At 42.8% G+C, this 23685-nt stretch overlaps 2 protein-coding genes across 2 annotated transcripts in view; both read right to left on the bottom strand.

Moving 5' to 3' along the window:
- The window catches only part of ZMPSTE24 (zinc metallopeptidase STE24), a 44720-nt gene extending 33942 nt beyond the window's left edge, over positions 1–10778 (bottom strand). The window contains exons 1-4 of the mRNA XM_032160407.2: positions 10483–10778; positions 7896–8042; positions 1110–1196; positions 448–564 (exon numbers count right to left, since the gene is read on the bottom strand). Coding sequence (XP_032016298.1) covers positions 448–564; positions 1110–1196; positions 7896–8042; positions 10483–10605 — 474 coding nt within the window. The 5' untranslated portion in view covers positions 10606–10778. The remainder of the gene's footprint in view (positions 1–447; positions 565–1109; positions 1197–7895; positions 8043–10482) is intronic.
- A 6477-nt stretch (positions 10779–17255) lies between these two features.
- On the bottom strand, positions 17256–21007 carry TMCO2 (transmembrane and coiled-coil domains 2). Its single transcript, XM_032160404.2, has 2 exons — positions 20713–21007; positions 17256–17659 (listed from the first exon to the last, which is right to left on the bottom strand). Exons 1-2 carry the CDS (start codon positions 20947–20949, stop codon positions 17342–17344), a joined length of 555 nt encoding a protein of 184 aa, XP_032016295.1. The 5' UTR covers positions 20950–21007; the 3' UTR covers positions 17256–17341.
- Between the last annotated feature and the right edge of the window lie 2678 nt (positions 21008–23685).

The following is a 23685-nucleotide window of genomic DNA, read 5'->3' as shown; positions in this document are numbered from 1 at the left end:
CCATCCTCCTGCCTCAGCCTCTCCGAGTAGCTGGGACTACAGGCGCCCGCCACCACGCCCGGCTAATTTTTTTGTATTTTTAGTAGAGACGGGGTTTCACCGTGGTCTCGATCTCTTGACCTCGTGATCCGCCCGCCTCGGCCTCCCAAAGTGCTGGGATTACAAGCGTGAGCCACCGCGCCCAGCCTTTTTTTTTTTTTTTTTTAAATCAATGTTGACTAGGTTGGCCTCAAACGTGTAGCCTCGCCTCCCTGAGTGCCAGAGCAACTGGCCTGAGCCACCGTGGCCCCCAAGACTTTCAACTATGATCTTTACCATATCTGTAGTTTCCTTTTTTCTCAATTCATACTCTGAAATAGTAAATTATGTTTAAATTATAAACAGTACAGGATAAAAGCACAGAAGTTTTTCACATTTAAAAGAGAACATTTGTATTCTTTATTATACCTGTTGATTGAAACCATGTTTTTCTTCTATCACAAAAGTATTATAAAGACTCCATGGCAAACCAGTCAATGCACTGAAAAGTGTAGCCAACAGCAGAAACACCAGGGACTGAGTGATCTAAACAAAAGAAAAAACAAAAATCCAGTTTTTATGAACTACTAGCAAACAAATCAACAAGTATTTGCTGAGCACCTACTTACTACATCCCAAGCAATAGGCTTGATTCTGTGGATAACACAAGGTCTGAAACATCATCCCTGCCTTCAAAAAAGTTTACTTTTGAGAGAAGTAAACGAGAAACAAAACAATTCCTTTTTTATTACACAGGCACTATATGAAAGGTACCTTAAATCATATAGACAAATCCCTAAGATAAAGAGCCTGGATTCTTGGCTTACTACATGGAAGAAAGTCACCTGATAACTAAAAATACTCACACTGGACTATTACGTGATTGAGAAATAAACCATTGCAAATAAGCCTGTGATATTCTGGGATTTGTTATCATAACTAATGTTATGCCAATACAGCATGGGTAACCAAGGACTATGCAGACAGAGAGGCAAATCTAACATTGGCAGAAGCCAAAAAATTAACTTTAGTAGAAAGCCTGCCAAGCTAAAAGAAATACCATGACAAATATATGCTAATGAATCACGTACCTCATATTCTGGTCCAAAGCCAGCATAACCACAGAACCGTCCAGAAAGTCTCCAGAGATAAGGTATTCCTCCAAAGAGAAGAATAAGCTATAAAACAAAGCATACTTTGATCACAGTTGAACAGTACTAGAAACTATCATATGAGAAAGCATGGTATAAAGAAAGAAAGGACAAAATAATCATCTCTCTATTAAAAAAAAAAAAAAAAAAAAAAAAGAGGCCAGTACGGTGGCTCATGCCTGTAATCCCAGCACTTTGGGAGACTGAGACAGAAGCATCACTTGAGGCCAGGAATTCAAGACCAGCCTGGGCAACAAGGTGAGTTGAGACCCTATCTCTACAAAAAATTTAAAAATTAGCTGGGCCTGACAGTGCGTACCTGTAGAGCCAGCTACTTGGGGGAATGAGGTGAGAAGATTGCCTGAGCCAGGGAAGTCAAGGCTCCAGTGAGCCGTGATTGTGATACTGCACTCCAGCAAGGCAATAAAGTGAGTCCCTGTCTCAAATAAAATAAAATAAAATAACAAAACAAAATAATTTTTTAAAAAACAGACCTATTTCACATTTAGCATAAATTATGCATTTAGATGAGTACTAACCACTGAGATACTAAATTTAGGTGGTTAAAATAACATTTTTGTCTGTACACTATATATGGATGAATTGTATGGTATATGAATTGTATGGTACACGAATTATCTCAATAAAGCTGTTCTAAAACAAAACAAAAAAAAAACTTTTGTCAAAAGACCACAACAAAATCACAAACTAAACTTAGAAAGGTTAAACCGCCGGGTGTGGTAGCATATGCCTGTAAATCCCAGCACTTCGGGAGGCCAAGGCAGGCAGATTGCTTGTGCTCAGGAATTCCAGACCAGCCTGGACAACATGGTGAAACCTGTCTCTACAAGAAATACAAAAATGAGCTGATTATGGTGGCACAGTTCTGTGGTCCCAGCTGCTCCGGGGAGCTGAGGTAGGAGGATTGCTTGAGCCTGGGAGGTCGAGGCTGCAGTGGGCCATGATCGTGCCTGCACTCCAGCCTGGGTGACAGAATGAGACCCTGGCTCAAAAAAAAAAAAAAAAAAAAAACTTGTTCGAAATCCAACAGCTAATGAGTGATAGAAATGGAATTTGAACCACATTAATATGGCTCCATAATTGTCTTTTCTGCGAAAGAAAATAGTCCTTTTCCATCAGGACACAGCACGGAAGTGGAGAGTCATGTCCACTTACTAAACTGGAGAACAGAATGGGATTATCTGTGTCTTTGCTGGGTCAGAAAGAGGTGAGGTAGGGGCCAGGCTTTCACAGGAGAAGGCTCTTCCTCAGCACCACCCTTTGTCTTGGTCTTGGGCAGATAAAGTGAACACAGACATTCACTAAATAACCAGGACACTAGGAGCTAGGAAGCAGCTCAAAATTTGAAAAGAATGCATGTTTAAGAAATTCTACCGCCCAAAACACATACAACTTTGTGGAACTCATTTGTCAAGAGGAATCAATTTATTTTTTCTCTCTATAGGACAGCAGCTTAGGAACACAATGATCAATCACATTCCTTGACTGGAAGCACAATATTCCCACTGGTTTAGACATAGTTCCTCATGGTTTGAGGGGTTTTGGTACTATCATATTTCATGGGTACCCTTCCAATCTAATCCCCATTTTCATATATGTATCTACAAATAATATAGTGATTTATGTATGCTTTTAAAGAATGTATATAAATGACATAATATTGTACTTATCAGTCTATGATTTGCTTTTTATACTGTAAATTTTCTTAGATCCATCCATGGTGGACTTCAACTTTATTTGGTATTATCAGGATATTTCCTAAAGTGTTTATAACAAATTACACTCCCATCAGCAGTACTCCAGTGTTTCTGTTTTCCCACAATCTCACCCACACTTTAAACTATCCATCTTTTAGACTGTTACCAGTACATTGGATTGGTTTAATATCATGGGTCTCAAATATGGTCTCTGGACAGCAGCAACAGCATCTGGGAATTTCTTAGAAATGCAAAGTCTCAGGCCCTACCCCAGATGTACCAAATCAGAAGCTAGAAGTGGGGCCCAGCAGTTTCTAGGTAAACCTGATGTACACTAAAGTTTGAAAATCATTGCTTTAATAAATTGTTTTCTTTTTTTAAGAGACAGAGTCTCACTCTGTCACTCAGGCTGGGGAGCGGTGTCATGATCATAGTTTACTGATTTTTGAACTCCTGGGTTCAAAGGATCTTTCCATGTCAGCCCCCCAGGTAGCCAGGACTATAGGTATGCGCCACCATACTTGGCTAATTTTAATTTTTTGTACAGATGGGGTCTCGCTATGTTGCCCAGGATGGCCTCAAGCAATCCTCTCACTGTGGCCTCCCAAAGTGCTGGGATTACAGGCGTGAGCTACTGCACTCAGCCCCAATAAACTGTTTTTCAAAAGCCTCCCCTAACACTACCTCCAGGTATTTCCACTTTACTACAACTAATTCAATCTTAGACATAAACCTTGTTTTCCCAAAAGACATGCTTTGGTACCACTGTCTGACATATGCTCTAGTTGTTGATCTAATTGACCTGGGATGGTATTTCTTTCAGCCAATTCCCAATACTAATAAATAATGTATAATTAAGGATTTATAATGCTTTTAGTAAAGGCTAGAGCAACTATTATTAAAAGTCCAGTATTTAAATAAGCATCAAGGGTAGTTTTAATATGAATTCTGAATGATCTATAAATGCATTTGAAAATTGATACTGCAAACCTTGTTTCGTTTCTTTGGGGACTGAAAAACAAAGCATGGTGAACTGTACAATGTCTCTGTGTTGACAATTTCACTAAGCATGCTCCCAGGGTTGTCGTATGGCAAAATTAATGATCCCAGAAAAAATAATTCCAGTGCTTTGACATATATTATTTCACTACATTCTTTTTTTTTTTTTTTTTTTATGAGACAGGATCTCACTCTGTCACCAGGCGGGGGTACAGCGGTGCGATCACAGCTCACTGCAGCCTCGATCTCCTGGGCTCCAGCAACTCTCCCACCTCAGCCTCCAAGTAGCTGGAACTGCAGGTGCACATCACCACACTCAGTTGATTTTTTAAAAAGTTTTTTGCAAAGATGGGGTATCACTATGTTTCCCAGGCTGGTCTCAAACTCCTGGGCTCCAGTGATCCTCCCACCTGAGCCTCTTGAAATGCTATGATTACAGGATTGAGTCATCATGCCTGGCTTCACTACTACAGTCTTGAAAAGCAGGCAGGGAAAAGGGTATAATCATCTCTATTTAATAGATGAGGCAACTGAAACTCTTTAACTGAAAGGTTACTTTAACTGAGAGGTTATGACTAAGTAATTGCTATGCATTGAGCTTCATTTACATTACCTCACTCACTCAGTCCTTGCCACAAACCATACAAGGTACGGCTTAACATCCACACACTTCTCATTTTATTTTTATTTATTTTTAAGATGGAGTCTCGCTCTGTCACCCAGGCTGGAGTGCAGCGTTGCAATCTCAGCTCACTGCAGCCTCCACCTCCCGGGTTCAAGCAATTTTCGTGTCTCAGCCTCCTGAGTAGCCGGGATTACAAGCACACGCCAACACGCCAGGCTAATTTTTGTATTTTTAGTAGAAACGGGGTTTCGCCATGTTGGTCAGGCTGGTCTCAAACTCCTGACCTCAGGTGATCCACCCCCATCTCGGCCTCTCAAAGTGATGGGAACATAGGCGTGAGCCACTGTACCCAGCCCAATTCTCATTTTAAAGATGAGAAAACTTAGGCTCAAGAAGGTGAAACTGCTCACATAGAAACATGCAAAAATTAGAGAAGCAACAATTTAAACTTTTCAACCCTGACCTACTCTGCTCCCCAGCCACTCCATTTCTTCAGTGGGCCCTTTATTGATATCTGTGAGATATTAGAGAAAGTGTCTCAGAGAGGCTGGACATTTTCTGTCTGGGTGCAGTGTCATATTTATGTGAACAGTGGCAACCATAACTGGCCACACAATGACTCTATTTAGGTTCCCTCAGGTAGAAAGCACTATGGCAAAAAAAAAAAAAAGTCGAAGCTAATCTTCTCACTTGATCTCTGTGACCAAAACATACAAACCTATTAATTTTAATCAACACAAAACAGAAATTAATGAACTTGTTTCCAAACAAAACAAGGTTTCAAAGTTACCCAAAATATTCTTCCTGCCAAGCATAAATGCAGCCAGAAAATCCCCAGAGATAAATTTAGCACATTCATGGTGCAGTCTTTAGAGTTTCAAGAATGGTTTTTTCAATGTCATTTTAAAGACTCAGCAGAACAGAGTTTGAAACCCAGTTATCCTACTTATTAGCATGTCCTTTGGCAATTAAACATGCAAGCCCTTTAATTTATCCAAGCCTTTGCTTCCTCATTCATAAAAAGGGAATAATAATGCCTATCCTTTCTACTTCACTGTTGTAAACGTCAAACAATAAATATAAAAACTATGCATGAAGTGAAAATTATGACGACTATTAACTATTACTGTTCCCAACCTTAGCCCATCAGTACTGCTTCTAGTTTGAGTCACAGTACATTACAAAGCACTCACTTTATATATGTATTCTCCCTATTTCTGTCATCTCCTAGAACAAACAGCCATTCCTATGGTCACCAACCATAATTCCCAAGCTACTGTCTATCTTTCCTGGCACTATTTACCAGGGACAACCAAGGAGACTGAAAATGCTTTTCCTATTATTTTACTACGGCCCTGTGGTGGGTAAAGTCAAAGGACTTCCAAGAAGCAAACATCAGAAAGAGAATAGTGTCTACCTCATCTAATTGCCTTGTCATTATTAAACAGAGAATTCAGACGTTTCAGAGATGAAGAAAATATGGGAGCTATTAATCAGTATAGAACAAGAACTCTGAATATTACTTCTTCAGGTAGTGTTGTAAGTTGTTCAACAATTCTCTGGAACTGGTGAAACAGAAGGGGAAATGTCAGTTGACAAAACAGCAAAACTCAGCTGTCAGACATCGATTGCAGAAAGAAGAGGCAAATACTCTTATCAAGCAATGGAGGGAAAATATGCAAAATATTAAATCAAGTTTGGAAGGAGCTAGCTTTTGGGGAGAATAATACATTTAAGATCTTGGATTTGTTTAATGTACTTTTTAAAGTTACTATAATTCTTTTTTGAGCTCCCATTAGTCTTTTTTGGACCAAGGCCATTACATAAATACATAAGTAAACTCTCTTTCATCTATTTTTTAAAAAAAAAAAAGGATAGTGTCTAAATTAACCACTTCTACTTCCATCTGTCTCTGAAGGATGATTTCCTACTTGTGACCTGTCCCTAACAGAAGAAATGCTCGGATAAATTAAAGCCAAGTCATTATTGAAAAGATTACTTAAGAGCAATAGCTGTGTATCCCCAAAGCCAATGAGATTGTTTTCCAAATAATTTATTAATTTTTCTAAATACCAAAATTTAACTCTTCTAGAAGCATTGCCATTTTCCATCACCTTGAAGAAATAAGTGCAGTTTCTAATAATTTGGATCTAACCACACTAGTCTTATTATTCCACATTTGTTAAGAAAAACTTTGAGATGAGCTACACAATTCTGTCATTTAACACTGCTACATAAAGCCAGTTTCTTTAACTCATGAAACAATGATGGTAGCTGACCATAATTCTTTTAAATTTAGGAATCTTTCTCTTCGTGGTACTAGTGGATCTAAAAGTTCTAGAGAAATAATGATGATGATGATCAGGATGATAAAAATAAAAGTGGCAGGGCACAGTGGCTCATGACTATAATTCCAGCACTTTGGGAGGCCAAAGCAGGCAGATCACGAGGTCAAGAGATCGAGACCACCCTGGCTAACACGGTGAAACCTTGTCTCTACTAAAAATACAAAAAATTAGCCAGGTGTGGTGGCAGCGCCTGTAGTCCCAGCTACTCAGGAGGCTAAGGCAGGAGAACCGCTTGAACCTGGGAGGCGGAGGTTGCAGTGAGCCAAGATCGTGCCACTGCACTCCAGCCTGGGCGACAGAGCAAGACACTGCTTAAAAACAAAAACAAAACAAAAAAGCAACAAAAAAACCCCATATTATTTCATTCAATAAATAGGAACTATATGCTGATTACATGCCAGGCACTAGGTATAAAATGATGAACAAGACTTAACTATTTCTTTAAGGAACTACCAGTCTGCCAATTAAACAGTCAAATCAGGCCAGGTACAGTGGCTCACGCCTGTAATCCCTGAGAGGGTGTGGTGGCATGCAACTGTAGTCCCAGCTACTTGGGAGGCTGAGGTGGGAGGATCATTTGCGCCTAGGAAGCAGAGGTTGCAGTGAGCCAAGATCACGCCACTGTACTTCGGCCTGGGTGACAGAGCGAGACTGTGCCAGAAGAAAAAAAAAAATCCAGGCAAATTCAACATAATGGGATAAATATTCCAATAGGAATAATGATAGGATGCTACCCTATCCACATTCGTCAGGCAGGGAGTTTCAAATGGTTGCTTAGAAGACATGACATCTCAGCTGGATCCTAATGGAAGAGGATCTTTTTCCTACCTGGCTTCAGGGTAATAGTTCCCATATTCTATAGTTTTCAACTGACTAAGCAGTTATATTTCTGTCTTTTTTGCTCAACAGCCATTACTATCAATAACAAAGGTTAAGAAAGCATTCTGGGACTTCTAAGTGTGGTACCCTTTTTTGTGTTACAAAAATATGAAAATGAAAACAACCAGACAGTCTCTCCAAGAAGTAAATTACTCACAGTGCCTTCAATCTCTGAATAGAGTCCTGACCAGAAGCTGAAAGTGCTTTTATCCAGTTGATAAAGTCGAGATTTCTCAAATGTTTCAGAATCCATGATCTGTCCTAACTCCGGTGGTACATGAGTTGTTGTTTTATATATCCTTCTCTGAAATATTTTAAAGAAAACACTTTAGTGAAACAGTCGATTGTTTATTACAATAGTCATTTATGATCAAACATTGAATGGTTTATGGCTTGCCACTTATATCTGTTGAATTTGCTTTACACCTACACAAATATTGCACTTGATCAAATACATGAAACGACTGATGCAGGAAAATAAAAGCAGAACAAGAGAACCTGAGGTAACCTGACTGGTAAAACTATAATCAGGGTTGTCATCACACTTCAGTTTGTATATGTAAACCAAAGTTGTAACAGCACAACTTTGTTACATGTACTACTCATTCCGGGTATTACATACCTCCTATAATACGGAAAACAAATTCATGGAAAGGAGAAGCACACATGCTAACTGTGAGTATGAACAGATACTGAGGCTGCTCATTAAATTTGGTCCTAAATGCCAGAAACTTGAGGAGCACCAGATGGAAACATATCAGGTCTGTGAGAGAAGACCAACTTTCAGCCGGGCACAGTGGGTCATGCCTGTAATCCCAGCACTTTGGAAGACAGGGGCAGAAGGATTCCTTGAGCCCAGGAGTTCAAGACTGGCCTGAGCAATGTGGTGAAATCCCATCTCTACAAAAAATACAAAAATTAGCAGAGTGTGGTGGTGTGCACCTGTGGTCCCAGCTACTTGGGAGGCTGAGGTGGGAGGATCACTTGAGCCTGGGAGGCAGAGGTTGCAGTAAGCCCGTATTGTGCCACAGCACTACACCCTGGGTGACAAAGACTCTATCTCTTAAAAAAAAAAAAGGAGAAAGATCAACGTTCTCATTATACTAAATTATAAAAGGTAAGGATAATTTCGGTCCAGGAAATGTAATACAGAGAATGGATACCAAACAAAATAATGGGCCACTACAACATGCTTTCCCTATATATTGTTGTGTGCCAATAAAAGCTGAGGGGAGGTCGAGCATGGTGGCTCATGCCTGTAATCCCAGCCCTTTGGGAGGTGGAGGCGGCAGGATGACTTGAGTCCACGAACTCCAGACCACCCCGGGCAACATCTCTACAAAAAAATCAAAAAATTAGCCGGGCACAGTGATCCGCACCTGTGGTCCTAGCAACTCAGAAGGCTGAGGTGGAGGTGGAGGGGTCATTTGAGCCCACGAGTTCGAGGCTGCCTTCAGCTATGATGATGCTACTGTGCTCCAGCCTGGGTGGCAGAGTAAGCCCCTGTCTCTAAATACAATAAATAAAGATTCTATCCTGGCCAAGATGGTGAAACCCCGTCTCTACTAAAAATACAAAAATTAGCTGGGCGTGGTGGCACATGCCTGTAATCCTAGCTACTTGGGATGCTGAGGCAGGAGAATCTCTTGAACATCCCTCCCTCTGCACGCTGCTGGCAGTGTCACAGACACACTCTTCCCCTTGCACTCTCCCTAGTCCCTCCTAGTTTCTTGCAGTGAGCTGAGATCGCGCCACTGTACTCCAGCTTGGTGACAGAGCTAGACTCTAAAATTAAATAAATAAAGAAAGATTAAAAATAAACAAATAAAAGTTCAGATCTCTAATCCATGGTTATCTCAGGTAAATTGTTAACTTTCACTTTCTATTTTACCATTTTAATATTTTAAACTAAAATGATGATTTTATGAAAAACGAGAAATATATTTTATTTAATTTTATTTATTTATTTAGATACTGAGTTTCACTCTTGTCGCCCAGGCTGGAGTGCAGTGGCCCAATCTCAGCTCACTGCAACCTCCGCCTCCTGGGTTCAAGCGATTCTCCTGCCTCAGCCTCCCAAGTAGCTGGGACTACAGGTGCCCGCCACCACACTCGGCTAATTTTTCTATTTTTAGTACAGACGGGTTTTCGCCACGTTGGTCAGGCTGGTCTCGAACTCCTGACCCCAGGTGATCCGCCCATCTCGGCCTCCCAAAGTGCTGGGATTACAGGCATGAGACACCACGCCCGGCCCGAGAAGGTTTTTTTTTGGTTCTCTTTGTTGTTTTTTTTTTCAAGCAGAAACAATATATGCACTTTAAGGAGAAATAAGAGGGCAAGTTCTTGGAAGGACTGCAAAATCCTATGGTTAGGCATGATTACATAAAACGTCATGAGGAAGTTGGGTGTCTAAATCCTTTTAAAGGCTTATTTCAAAGATAAAGGAGGCCAAGTCTGGGCTCAAGGATCCCAAGGAAGCTGCACGAAGGGCACATGAGCCCAAGTCTTCCTCCAGGCCCTAACGGGATTGGGTCCCATGATAACGTTACAGAAAACCTCCTTGACGCACCAAGACCCCCCTCAAAGCCACAGTCCGCCATCGGGCCAAGTTACGAGACTCAGCAGGGACCACAGAGACAAGACTGGCGCGGGGACTGGAGCAACCAAGAGTCTTAGGGTCGAAGCCAAGGCTAGTCCAAGGCTGGCCGAGCATGGGGGTCAGGTTGGACCCTGTCTAGGCTCACCTGCCGCTGTGCTAGGAAGGTCTCCCAAAGATACACTGTCCAGGAGAAGAGCAGCACGGCCCCGAAGATACGCTTCTCTGCCGGCATCTCCCACAAAGTGTCCAACGATGCCCACATCCCCATGGCCACCCGGTTCCGCCGGCTCCTTCAGCGTGCACCGGTGCCACACCGACACTCGTCCCCTCAGAGCGTTCCCGCGGTGTCACAGCAATATCCGTTCTTTCCGAGGGCCCCTACGCCGATATCCGCCCCCCATCCCTCCCTCTGCGCGCTGCTGGCAGTGTCACAGACACACTCCTCCCCTTGCAGACTCTCCCTAGTCCCTCCTAGTTTCTACAGGAAAAGCCCCAGCCCCACCTTCCTCACTTCCGGCCCAAAGAGGGCGGGGACCCAGACGCCGAGTTCCGGGCCCGGCTGAGCTGTGTTGCATCAACATTCTTCCCCCACGTCTTGACGCTGGGTTCCGGCCTAGAGTTCTGGCTTTCCTCCTGGGCCAGTGAACGCGGCGAAGTCCTCCTCTTTTTAATCTCCAGAGCCGCAGTTCTATCCCCTGGGTCAGCGGCTTACCCTGACTGGGCTGCGGTATCTGCCCTCCTTCCCCCAACAAGGCGACAGGTAGTCGGGGCTGGGGCCGGAACTGACTGAGTGGGCCGCGGCTCCCGCCTGAGGTGGCTAGGAAGGACTGGACAGCAGCCGACTTCCCAGGCTCTGAAAATCGTGCCTCTGAGTTAGAGCTACCTCAAAAGCAAGACCAGGCATTAGAAATGGAGTCTTTGGGCCAGTATTGGGGTGTTCGGAATTCAAGCGTATGAGAGAGTGGACGGTAGCGTTAAGAATGTGCATTTGAAGATCTCGTCTCAACCACCCCAAGTGTAGTCAGAGGCGGCGTTTTCCCTGCGAGAGTGCCCTGGAACAAAGCAAGGATAGCGTGGGTTAGACATACCTGAAATGAAAGCATCTTACTTTATCTAGGTACATATTTGCATCAGTAAGGCGCAATGTCATTTCTGTCTTGGAATTCAGAAGTGAAATATGGTGACTGGGACGCCTGTACATTGCTTTGACTTAAAAGTTGAAGTCAATTATTCTGACCGAAAGTTGATCTGATGATTAATTGGTTAAACATACTATCGTTGCTAATTAGCATAATTATTATTTACAATAAAGTGAGCTAAATAGCTACAACTAAAATATATTTAAATTACTGTGATATTGTGATGCTAAAGATGTGTTGAAATTAATATCTTGAATTTCTCAACCCTGCCTAAATGCCTCTGAGAGTAATTAGTATAATTAAAAGTCACTAGAGAAAGTGAATGATTCTAATAACAGGATAACAAATTCTTTTCAAGTCAGATGGTTTCCAGTTCTTTGCTTTCAACAAAATTAATGGTGGCCCATGAATTGTCAGCTGATGAAGGAACACTATTTGGTTTTTGGCATGCAACTCGGAAAGAAACCAAACGATTGATTGACATGCTTACAACAAAACTACTAGCATTCTCACCTATTTATGTAAAACCACTTCTCAGCACTTATATCTGTGAAAACAAAATAATTGAAAATGAACCCTGTTAATCTACCAGTAGGAACTATTCATCCAGATAAATGAATTAATTGGTGGGTCAGCCCCATCTATCTCACTAAGAGATGTATTCCCAATAGAATTTCAACTTTTATAACTGTGTATTATCAATATTTGTAATCGTGTCATTTTGATCCATTATATACTAAAGATTATCATGATGATTACTCACTTCAGAAGAATTCCAGCGTAGAGCCATAAAGTTAAACGAAATTTTTTTAAGGTTTACTACATATGTCATATTTTTATTGCAAAGAAGTGATCAATAAAAGGTTGTTCAAACATCAGAGTATTACATTTGAATAACATTTTTTGTTAGAGTACAATCTAAATATGTTAGAGATAATAAAAGAACAATGTTGGAGAGCTCATTAGTGTATATTTTAATGGATAATGGTGGTTATTCAGTTGTTATGTAGATTCTCTTGGATACATTATAAAGAGTGATTTAACAGTTTTTAAAATTCTTTATCCTGAAAAGTTGCAATGATTTAACAGTTTTATCTTAAAATGTCAGTATTTACAATTTGCAAGAATTTACGTCCATTGCAGCTATTTGAATTTATGATGGAACTAGTTAGATACCAACTTAAATATATGAGGGGTAAGCACTTTTTCAAAATTTTCTCTCCATCAGGCCATCATTGCTATGCCCTCTTCACTCTTGACTTCAGCTGTGTGTGAGTCCAAAGCCTCACAGGAGCTTCTACCACCCAAGCTTTGTGGCTAAGGGCACAGGTTTAGAGTCAAGCTGCTTGATTGCCAGCCACGGCTGCACCATGTATTAGCAAGTTCTTTAATCTGTCTGTGCATCAGATCCTCATCAGTAAAATGAGAATAACATAGTATGTACTCACTTTCTCGTATTGTTAGGATCAAATGAGAAAATTCATGTAAAGCTCTTAGCAATGTAGATGGCCCTGAGTGCCCAATAAAGGTTAGCTACTGCTTGGGAGAAGGGCATCATAGCATTGAACTGTCACCATGTGTCTGAAGAGATAGGAGAGTAGGAGGCCGAGGTATCAAAAAGCCAAGACTGACTGGAATTCATTCATTCAATAAATACTGAATGTCTGTGAAATGCCAGACGCATTTCCAGATGGCAGGGATATAGCAGTGAACCAAAGCCCCTCTCCTGGAGCTTACATTCTTAGCTGGGGTGGATGCAGTGTTTGATAAATAATAAGCAAATATTTAATAGTAAACGTGGAAGTGGTGATAAGTGCTATGAAGAAAAAGCAGCAAAAAGCCAATACAGCATGTTGGTGTGAGGGGTGCTGCTTTACATAAGTTGGTCAAGGAAGCCCTCTCAGATTAACTGGCATTTGAGTCCCCCCAAAAAAGTGAGAGAAGAAGCTGTGTGGATATCTGAGGAAACTGCCAGTCAGAGTGAAGAGCAAGTGCAAAGGCCCGGAGATTGGCCAATGCTTATCATATCTGAGGAATGGCAAAATGCTGTGGAAAGAGTAAGGAAGAGGGGGAGTGCAGATCCATGCCATCATGCAGTCTTTTAGTTAAAAGACTTTTACTTAGAATGAAAGAATAAGCCATTGCAGGATTTTGAGCAGAGCATCGCAGAGTTTTGAGCAGACAATCCTCACTACAACGTGGAGAATAAATTTAATGGGGAATGGAAGGAGGGAGTGCAGTTAGGAGGCCATTTCAAGAATCCAGGTGATTCGGCAGTTGCCAAGCATATCAGAAAAAAAGAAAAAAGAATCCAGGTGAGAGATGGTAGTGCAGACTAATGTGGTGGCAGTGGAGAACTAGTGAATTATGGAAAGTGAATAATCACTTGTTTCTCTTTTCAGAAAGACAGTACTAATACAAGGGCTGGCCTGTGTGGAGTCTAAAAATGGGAACCTCAAAACAGGCTGTTGGCAGGATTTTGCTAAAGGAGAAAGACTGGCAGGGTGTGCTGGCTCACACCTGTAATCTCACACCTCCCTCTTTGGGAGGCCAAGGTGGGATAATTGCTTGAGTGCCGGAGTTCGAGACCAGCCTAGGCAACACAGTGAGACTTCATCTCTATAAAAATAAAGGAAAATGACTGAATTTGAAGGATAAAGATTATTATCCCTAGAGTGATAGACATTGCTGTAGGGTAGTCCATCTACCCTGTCTAACCTAAATGATACAGTTGCTCTCAAGCTTTTTCCCTATCTTGCCTTGATTCTCTGCTTACCAAGCATTCAAGGTCCCTTAATTGAAACTCTAGCCATAAGTGCTCCAGACTCAAGAAAATAATGATCCCCCTTGGCTGGGTGCAGTGGCTCACGCCTGTAATCCTAGCATTTTGGGAGGCCAAGGGGGGTGGATCACTTGAGGCCAGGAGTTTGAAACCAGCCTGGCCAACATGGCGAAACCCCATCTCTACTAAAAATACAAAAATAATAATAATAATAATAACCAGGCATGGTGGTGGACGCGTATAATCCGGAGGCTGAGGCAGGAGAATCGCTTGAACCCGGGAGGCGGAGGTTGCAGTGAACGGAGATCATGCCACTGCACTGCTGCCTGGGTACCCTTACAAGAGCGGCTGTTATTTCTTTTGCATCTAGCTCATTCTACTTTCTAGCTCATACGTTCTGTCTCTCATATAGGCTACTAATTCTATGTTACTCCCTGTTAAAAAAGAAAAAAAAACAAAAACCCTATAATGGTCCATTTATGATAGTATAAAGCCCAACCTATATATGGTATATGTGGTATGACCTTCGAGGTCCTTCATTACCTGACATCAGTCACTCTTCAAAACCCTTCTCTTTTGGCCGGGCGCGGTGGCTCACGGCTGTAATCCCAGCACTTTGGGAGGCCGAGGCGGGCGGATCACAAGGTCAGGAGATCGAGACCATCCTGGCTAACACGGTGAAACCCTGTCTCTACTAACAATACAAAAAATTAGCCAGGCGTGGTGGCGGGTGCCTGTAGTCCCAGCTACTTGGGAGGCTGAGGCAGGAGAATGGCATGAACCCTGGAGGCAGAGGTTGCAGTGAGACGAGATTGTGCCACTGCACTCCAGCCTGGGCAACAGAGCGAGACTCCGTCTCGAAAAAAAAAAAAAATATATATATATATATATATATGTATATATATGTGTGTATATATATATCCTTCTGGGCAGGGCGCAGTGGCTCATGCCTGTAATCCCAGCACTTTGGCAGGCCAAGGCGGGTGGATCACCTGAGGTCCGGAGTTCCAGACCAGCCAGGCCAACATGGTGAAACCCCATCTCTACTAAAAATACAAAAAGTTAGCCAGGCATGGTGGCAGGCGCCCATAATCCCAGCTACTTGGGAGGCTGAGGCAGGAGAATCGCTTGAACCCAGGAGGCAGAGGTTGCAGTGAGCTGAGATCACGCCACTGCACTCCAGCCTGGGCAACAAGAGCAAAACTCTGTCTCAAAAAATAATAATAATAAAATAAAAATATACTTCCATGATGATCCCCCTCAGGAATATTATCTTCCATTTCTTTGTCTGCCTGTGTAATCATTTATGGGATACCTCAATGTCACTTCCTTTCAAAGCCTTTCCTGGCCCCACCCTGTATTCACCCACCTGTTTTTGCATTTAGTACGCAAAACAGTGAAGTCTCAGCCAGGGGTGGCATTTTAACTCCAGTGGATCAGGCAGAAATTACAAATGGTCAAGATTACTCTTCCCTTAGGAAGATGCCACTTTGGAGACTGCTATTTTTTTTTTTTTTAAGACAGGGTCTCACTCTGCCATCCAGGCTGCTTGCTGCAGCAATCTCCTAGGCTCAAGTGACCCTCCTGCTTCAGCCCCCTGAGTATCTGGGACTCCAGGTGTGCACCACCACACCCAGCTAATTTTTTTATTTTTTGTAGAGATAAGGTCTCACTATGTTGCCCAGGTGGGTCTCGAACTCCTGAACTCGAGCAATCCTCCTGCCTTGGCCTCCCAAAGTGCTGGGATTACAGGCGTGAGCCACTGCACCCAGCCTTACATTGTGTCTTCTTGAGCAGCATAGCCAGTTTTTCCCCAGCATGGCAACAAATCGCTTTATCTGCATACCAAATGAAATGTTTTTTTTTCTGTAGACCTCCTCTGTGGGTATGAAATATTTCATTTAGGTGCCAGATAGTTACACAGTGTTTCAAATGACCATGATCTCATTTATTGGGGCAGAAATGCACACACTATAAGGTTGGTGGAATCTGAGGCCTGCTGAGAGAACCATGTTCTGCCACCTCCCAGGTGGGCCATCTCTCTCTCTCAGGGTACACACTCATTGAGTGGAATCTCTCCATTCTTCCCTCCCTGCCAAGGAGAATTCTCCTCAGTTCAAGATGTTATGGCCAGGTGTGGTGGCTCATGCCTGTAATCCCTGCACTTTGTTATGCCAAGGTGGGCGGATTACTTGAGGTCAGGAGTTCAAGACCAGCCTGGCCAACATGGTGAAACCCTGTCTGTACTAACAATGCAAAAATTAGCAAGGCGTGGTGGTGCACACCTGTAATCCCAGCTACTTGGGAGGCTGAGGCAGTAGGATCACTTGAACCCAGGAGGTGGAGGTTGCAGTGAGAAGAGATCCTGCCACTGTATTCCAGACTGGGTGACAGAGCGAGACTATGACTCAAAAAAAAAAAAAAGTTATGACTCCACTGTATTATAATTCCCTGATCTGAAATTACTTGTCCATCCAGTCAAACTGAATGCTCCTGAAGCACTCAGGAAAGATTCCTAGGGATTATCACAATGCTTAGCATAGAGTAGGTTCAGTAAAAGTTGGATAAAATCAGTCTCCTTTATGTCACTCTGTATCTACTCCCACCCTTGCCCACTTTTGACTAATTAATGCAGGAGACTCCTGGACTGCATGTATACCTTTAGGCCAAAGACAAGCACAGGGGTCAGCCTACCTCTAAAGGACAGTCCACTGCAGGGCCCTCAAACAGCACTTTCTTACTTTTTATTATATTTAGTCTAACCTCGTCAGCATGGACCTCAAGGCCATGTACCTGACCACCCTCCCTTCTCTTCCTACACCCTTAGATTCCAGCCCAGCTATCCTCTCCCATCTATGGCAGCTTATGGTCTCCAGCCTGCTGAGTGTACACCACAATCCTAGAGACATTTTTAACTATCACTATACCCCACTATACCCCACCATCCATACAAGTAGAAGCTCAGCCCTACTAAATAGAGAGCCAATCTTTGCAGGGTAATTTCAATAGAGTTCTCTATCTTTATTGATACACCATTGCACACATGAGGGAAACAGTGCTTTCCTGGAAAAGATTGGAGTCCATCACATTTCAAATGGGGAAGTAAACCCTGATGTGGGCAAGGGACTCTGGCAGTCAGAGCAGCTGCAGTAGGGCTCAGAGGAGGAATCCCTTTTCGTGGCAGGTTTTTGAGCAATGATTATCCCCTCTAGTTTCTTCATTTTGTTTTCCACTGTCTGAAGTTTTTTCAAAATTTTCTCTTGCAGACCCAAGGACAGGAAAAGATTATTATTGTCTTGAACTTGGAGACCACTTCCTTCTGGGTTGGCTAGCAAAGCCTGAAAAATATCTGAGCCCTTCTCGTAAAGTTTGTAGAGTGTGATTACAAACAACAATGTTTTCTAAAATGGAACAACAGAAGTTGAGTGTTAGTTGCTACAGTTTACTATCTATAAGAGAAAAACAAAACAAAAACTTAATAGTAACAATAATTCCTCATTCCAATAACAAGTCTCCCATTTAGCAAAAATGTTTTGTTTGTTTGTTTTTGTTTTTTTTGGAGATGGAGTCTCACTATGTCGCCCAGGCTGGAGTGCAGTGGCGCCATCTCAGCTCACTGCAAGCTGCGCCTCCCAGGTTCACGCCATTCTCCTGCCTCAGCCTCCTGAGTAGTTGGGACTACAGGTGACCACCACCATGCCCGGCTAATTTTTTGTATTTTTAGTAGAGACGAGGTTTCACCGTGTTAGCCAGGATGTTCTCGATTTCCTGACCTCGTGATCCGCCTGTGTTGGCTTCCCAAAGTGCTGGGATTACAGGCATGAGCCACCGTGCCTGGCCTTAGCAAAATATTTTCACACCTATTTCATCTTTTGATTTTCACTGCAAACTGGAGAGGTAGGCAGGTCAGGCAGGATTATTATTTGCATTTAATCAAGATTGTAATAATAGATAACTATTTTCTGAATGTCTGGAAGTTACTTTGCCTCTGCATGACCTATTTATGCAGAAAAAACACAACTGGATGGCTATATACCTTCCAGTTTGAACTCTGTCATTGTCCAAGGTTATATATTGGAAGTGGCAGAGCCAGGACAGGAATCCAGAAATTCACAATTCCAAGTACACTTTAGGACATAGTAGTCTGAAAAACTGGATTTCTTGGTCATGGAAAAGGTTTTTAAAATATACAAGGAGAGATCTGGGTACAATGGCACACACATATAGTCCCAGCTACTAGGGAGGTTAAGGTGGGAAGATCACTTGAGCCCGGGAGTAGTGTGCTATGATGGCACCTGTGAATGGCTACTGCACTTCAGCCTGGGCAACATAGCCAGACCCTGTCTCTTAAAAAATTTATATATATATATATTTTTTTTATTTATATAAAATAAATTATAGGTGTGGACCACTGCATCCAGCACTTTGAGAGGCTCAGATGGGAGGATTGCTTGAGGCCAGGAGTTAAAGACCAGCCTGAGCAACATAGGGAACATAGCGAGACCCTGTCTCTACAAAAAAATTTTGAAAATTAGCCAAGCCTGGTGGTGCATGCCTATGCTTCCAACTGCTCAGGAGGCTGAGGCAGGAGGATCACCTGAGACCAGGAGTTTGAGGCTGCAGTGAGCTATGATGACACCACTGCACTCCAGCCTGGGCAACAGAGCAAGATACTGTCTCTAAAACATTAAAAAAAAAATAAAAAATAAAAATAAAGCATATGCTGGGCACAGTGGCTCATGCCTGTAATCCCAGCACTTTGGGAGGCCGAGGTGGGCGGATCACCTGAGGTCAGGAGTTCAAGACCAGCCTGGCCAACATGGTGAAACCCCGTCTCTACTTAAAATACAAAAAATTAGCTGGGCGTGGTGGTATGCGCCTGTAATCCCAGCTACTCGGGAGGGTGAGGCAGGAGAATTGCTTGAACCTGGGAGGCAGAGGTTACAGTGAGCCAAAATCATGCCACTGCACTCCAGACTGGGGGACAAGAGCAAGACTTCATCTCAAAATAAATAAATAAATAAATAATAAAAGCATATGTACAGTAGGACAGATTCTTGCTAGGATAAGAAAAAAAATCATCTTGTTCCTTATTATAACAACTAGCACCACTTTTTTTTTTGAGACGGAGTCTGGCTCTGTCGCCCAGGCTGGAATGCAGTGGCGCGATCTCGGCTCACTGCAAGCTCCGCCTCCCGGGTTCAAGCAATTCTTCTGCCTCAGCCTCCTGAGTAGCTGGGACTACAGGCACATGCCACCACCACACCCGACTAATTTTTGTATTTTAAGTAGAGATGGGGTTTCACCGTAGCAGCGCTTATTGAATATATGTGCTAAGATTTATACATACAATATCTTCTTTAATCCTCACAATACACATATATATGTGCGTGCGTGTACACACACACACACACACACACACACATTCCTGTTCAAGATTTAGGTCAGTTGGTTTACATTAAATGAGATTTTGGAGAAGAACTGAATTTCAAATCCTAAAAATTCAGTTCAAACTCCAATTTTGTCAGCTCTTACAAACTATGTGAACTTGGGTGGGTGATAATCCAGTTCTCTCATCTACAAAATGGAGCAAATAATCTCTGCCCTGACTACTATGCAGGATTGTGATGGTTTAAAATAGAAAGGACCTGTGACCATGATTACTAAACAATAGTGACATATGAAAATAAGTGAATGCTAAAAAATGATCCAGTAACAACTTCTCTCTGCATTTATCAAGTAAACTTGTCACTCTAAGAAAGCCGTTTTAAAAGTCTGTCACCTTAAGTTTCCGCTGAACCTCAGTGCACCTCAGTTTCTTCACTTGTCATGTGAAAATAACCTCCATCCATTTCATGGAATTTTTGAGATTCTCAAAGCATTCGACTATATTGTATGTCAACTATTATTATTGGTGACTACACAGAAGTATGTAAAATCCTGTCTCTCACAATCCCAGCCAGTTAAATTCCTACTCCCCAAAGAGCTCCTATATACTTATGGAGCCTTATTTTGTTAAAACACAATAACGAACACATTGTGATGACTTAATGCATATGCCTCCTTATCAGTTACAGAACAATGGCATAGTAAGAAAGGCCATACTCGTGATCCTAGCTATACTTTCGTGCCTATTCTATAAACACAGTAGCACTCAAAGATGAATAAGTGATCAAAAATTTTTGAGGGTAAGGCTGTCTTTTCAGGTTACCAACATGTTTGGTCTATTTTATTATAGAAGACAAGCCAAAGACCATTGTGAGAAAGAACATTTTTATGCCCAAAGCCTAATTGATGGAGATTTTCAAGGATAACCTAGTTTCTGCCAACTTAAGAGACAAAGGTTCACCTTTGCACATCTGCATGATTTTAAAACTGGTGGCAGCAATATGGGAAAGAACTAATCAAATTTCAATTTATAACTATATAAATGTTTGTAACAAAAGAGTATAACCTGAATTGACTGAATACTTCGTTTCCATAAGGCATATATTCCTATTCCCAATAAAATCAAGAAAGAAATCCTCAAGATGATTTGCACAGCCGGAGCAAGATTATCTAATAGTCCCAAACTTGTTTGCTGAGGTGCACTAATCTCTCCCAAAAAAGTTGCTTGTATCCAATTCCATACTGTGCTCAGAGAGAGAGACTCTAAGAGGTTGTCCCAGCTAGAAGATGAAGACGTTGACATTTTAATAAGCAGCAGCTCCAGGAACTACATGTGCAGAAGCTTCAGGAATCTAAATATGAGTTAGGGGGAGTGGTCTGGGGGCCTAGGTGTTCCAGAGCCGTTGTGACCTGTGCTTTGTGATGTCACTGTTCCAAAGGTCAGCTTGCTTCCCACTCACCCAACCAATGAATCTTACTCAAAACCAACCAGGCACCGGCCTGGGTTTTCAGTTCATTCATATTGCTTTATCTGATCTTTGGCTAGTTCTGGCTCTAGCATAGTGCTGTCCAGTACAACTTTTTGCAATAATGAAAATGTTCTTTATCTGCCATGTCCAATATGGTAACCACTAGTTACCTGAAATGTGAATAGTGCAGCAGAGACTGAATTTTACATTTTAACTAAATTTGGCTGGGCATGGTGGCTCACACCTGTAATCTCAGCATTTTGGCAGGCCGAGGCAGGTGGATCACTTGAGCCCAGGAGTTCGAGACCAGCCTGGCCAACATGGTGAAATCCTGTCTCTACTAAAAATACAAAAATTAGCCTGACGTGCTGGTGCACACCTGTAGTCCCAGCTACTTAGGAGGCTGAAGCAGGAGAATCACTTGAACCTGGGAGGCAGAGGTTTCAGTGAGCTGATGTTGTGCTCCACCCTTGGTGACAAAACGAGACTCCGTCTAAAAAAACAAAAATGTTAAATAGCCACATGTGGCTAGTGGCTTCTCTCTAGGTTAGTGTAGATCTACATTTCCAACAATTCAAATGGACAGCAGCTGTTGCAGCTGTTTTCACATAATAAAAAAAAAAAAAAACTGAGGTGTATTGAGGTTGAATGGAAATGTGAGGAGATGGGATTTTTTATTTTTATTTTTTTGAGCTGGCGTGTCACTCTGTTGCCCAGGCTGGAGTGCAGTGGCACAATCTCAGCTCACTGCAACCTATGCCTCCTAGGTTCAAGCGATTCTCCTGCCTCAGCCTCCTGAGTAGCTGGGATTACAGGCGCCCGCCACCACGCCTGGCTAATTTTTTGTAGTTTTAGTAGAAATGGGGTTTCACCATGTTGGCCAGGCTGGTCTAGAACTCCTGAACTCAAGTGAACCACCTGCCTTGGCCTCTCAAAGTGCAGGGATTACAGGCATGAGCCACCACACCCAGCAAGGAGATAGGATATAAACTGGGTTTTTTTTTTTTTGAGATGGGGTTTCGATCTCGCCCTGTCACCCAGGCTGGAGTGCAGTGGTGCAATGTTGGCTCACTGCAACCTCTGCCTCCGGGGTTCAAGTGATTCTCCTGGCTCAGCCTCCTGAGTAGCTGGGATTATATGCATGTGCCACCACGCCCGGCTAATTTTTTATTTTTAGCAGAGACAGGGCTTCACCATGTTGGTTAGGCTGGTCTCGAACTCCTGACCTCGTGATCCACCCTAGGCTGGTCTCGAACTCCTGACCTCGTGATCCACCCACCTTGGCCTCCCAAAGTGATTACAGGGGTGAACCACCACACTTGGTCTTCAGTTTACCTTTAATAGTGGCATCCACCCACTCATCTGTCAGTCACTTCCACTCAGTAGTCTTCCACATCATGCCCTATTAGGACTTACTAACTTATGCAATGCCTACTTTCAAGCCTTTAGTAAATTCTTTTTTTTTTTGAGACAGAGTCTCGTTCTGTTGCCCAGGCTGGAGTGCAGTGGTGCGATCTCAGCTCACTGCAACCTCTGCCTCCTGGGTTCAAGCGATTGTCCTGCCTCAGCCTCCTGAGTGGCTGGGACTACCGGCACGCGCCACACCTGGCTGATCTCTGCATTTTTAGTAGAAACGGCGTTTCTCCATGTTGGCCAGACTGGTCTCGAACTCCTGATCTCAGGTGATCCTTCTATCTTGCCGTCCTAAAGTGCTGGGATTACAGGCATGAGAAATAGCACTCAGTCAGCCTTTGAAAAATTCTTATAGGTTCTTCATTGCCTTTCAAACAAAATCCAAAATCTGTAACATGGCTAACAGGGCACTAAAATGCCTGGTCTCTGCTTACCTACCAAGTCTTCTCTTCCTCTGCCATTTGTTCTTTCAACTCTAGCTATAGTAGTCTTATCAATGTCACCAACACACCAAGCTGTTGAACCACAAAGCCTTGGCACATAATTGGATTACTCTTGTTCTTTGCCTGACTTCCCCCTCCTCCCCCAGCTTGGAGTTCAATGCCTATTCACAGGTGCAATTATTGCACAGTACAGCCTCTAACTCCTGGGCTCAAGTGATCCTCCCACCTCAGCCTCCCAAGTAGCTGGGACTACAGATTATTGCCTGGCTAACTTCTATTGATTCTTTAGTTTCAGTTTAAACATTATCCTCAATGAAGTTTTTGCTGTCCTTTTTTGATCCCCTTCTCATAAGCCCCTCCACCCCCCCCCCCCGCCACGTTTAAAAGCACTTTTACTTAATTATTTGTACTGTTTTAATGTCTGTCTTCCCTACTGGATTTTTTTTTTGTTGTGGGGGAGGAGGTTGGGGGGGACAAGGTCTCACTCTGTTGCCCAGGCTGGAGTGCAGTGGCTTGATCTCGGCTCACCGCAACCTCTGCCTCCTGGGTTCAGGCGGTTCTCCTGCCTCAGCCTCCCTAGTATCTGGGATTACAGATGCACGCGCCACTACGGCGTGGCTAATTTTTGTATTTTTAGTAGAGACAGGGTTTCACCATGTTAGCCAGGCTGGTCTCAAACTCCTGACCTCAAATATCCACCTTCCTCTGCCTCCC

The sequence above is a fragment of the Hylobates moloch genome, unplaced genomic scaffold (genome assembly GCF_009828535.3).
Source record: "Hylobates moloch isolate HMO894 unplaced genomic scaffold, HMol_V3 SCAFFOLD_8, whole genome shotgun sequence".
NCBI classification, from domain to species: domain Eukaryota; kingdom Metazoa; phylum Chordata; class Mammalia; order Primates; family Hylobatidae; genus Hylobates; species Hylobates moloch.
Note: the sequence above shows the minus strand (reverse complement) of the source record. Positions and strands in the feature narration are given on the sequence as shown.

Excerpts from the sequence above, each read along its gene's own strand:
- TMCO2 (XM_032160404.2), bottom strand. The coding sequence starts at position 20,949 with ATGTCAACGTCTTCATCTTCTAGCTGGGACAACCTCTTAGAGTCTCTC. Across the intron at positions 17,660-20,712 it reads GAAGTATTCAGTCAATTCAG|AAAACATTGTTGTTTGTAAT; the intron begins GTTATACTCTTT and ends GTTCCATTTTAG.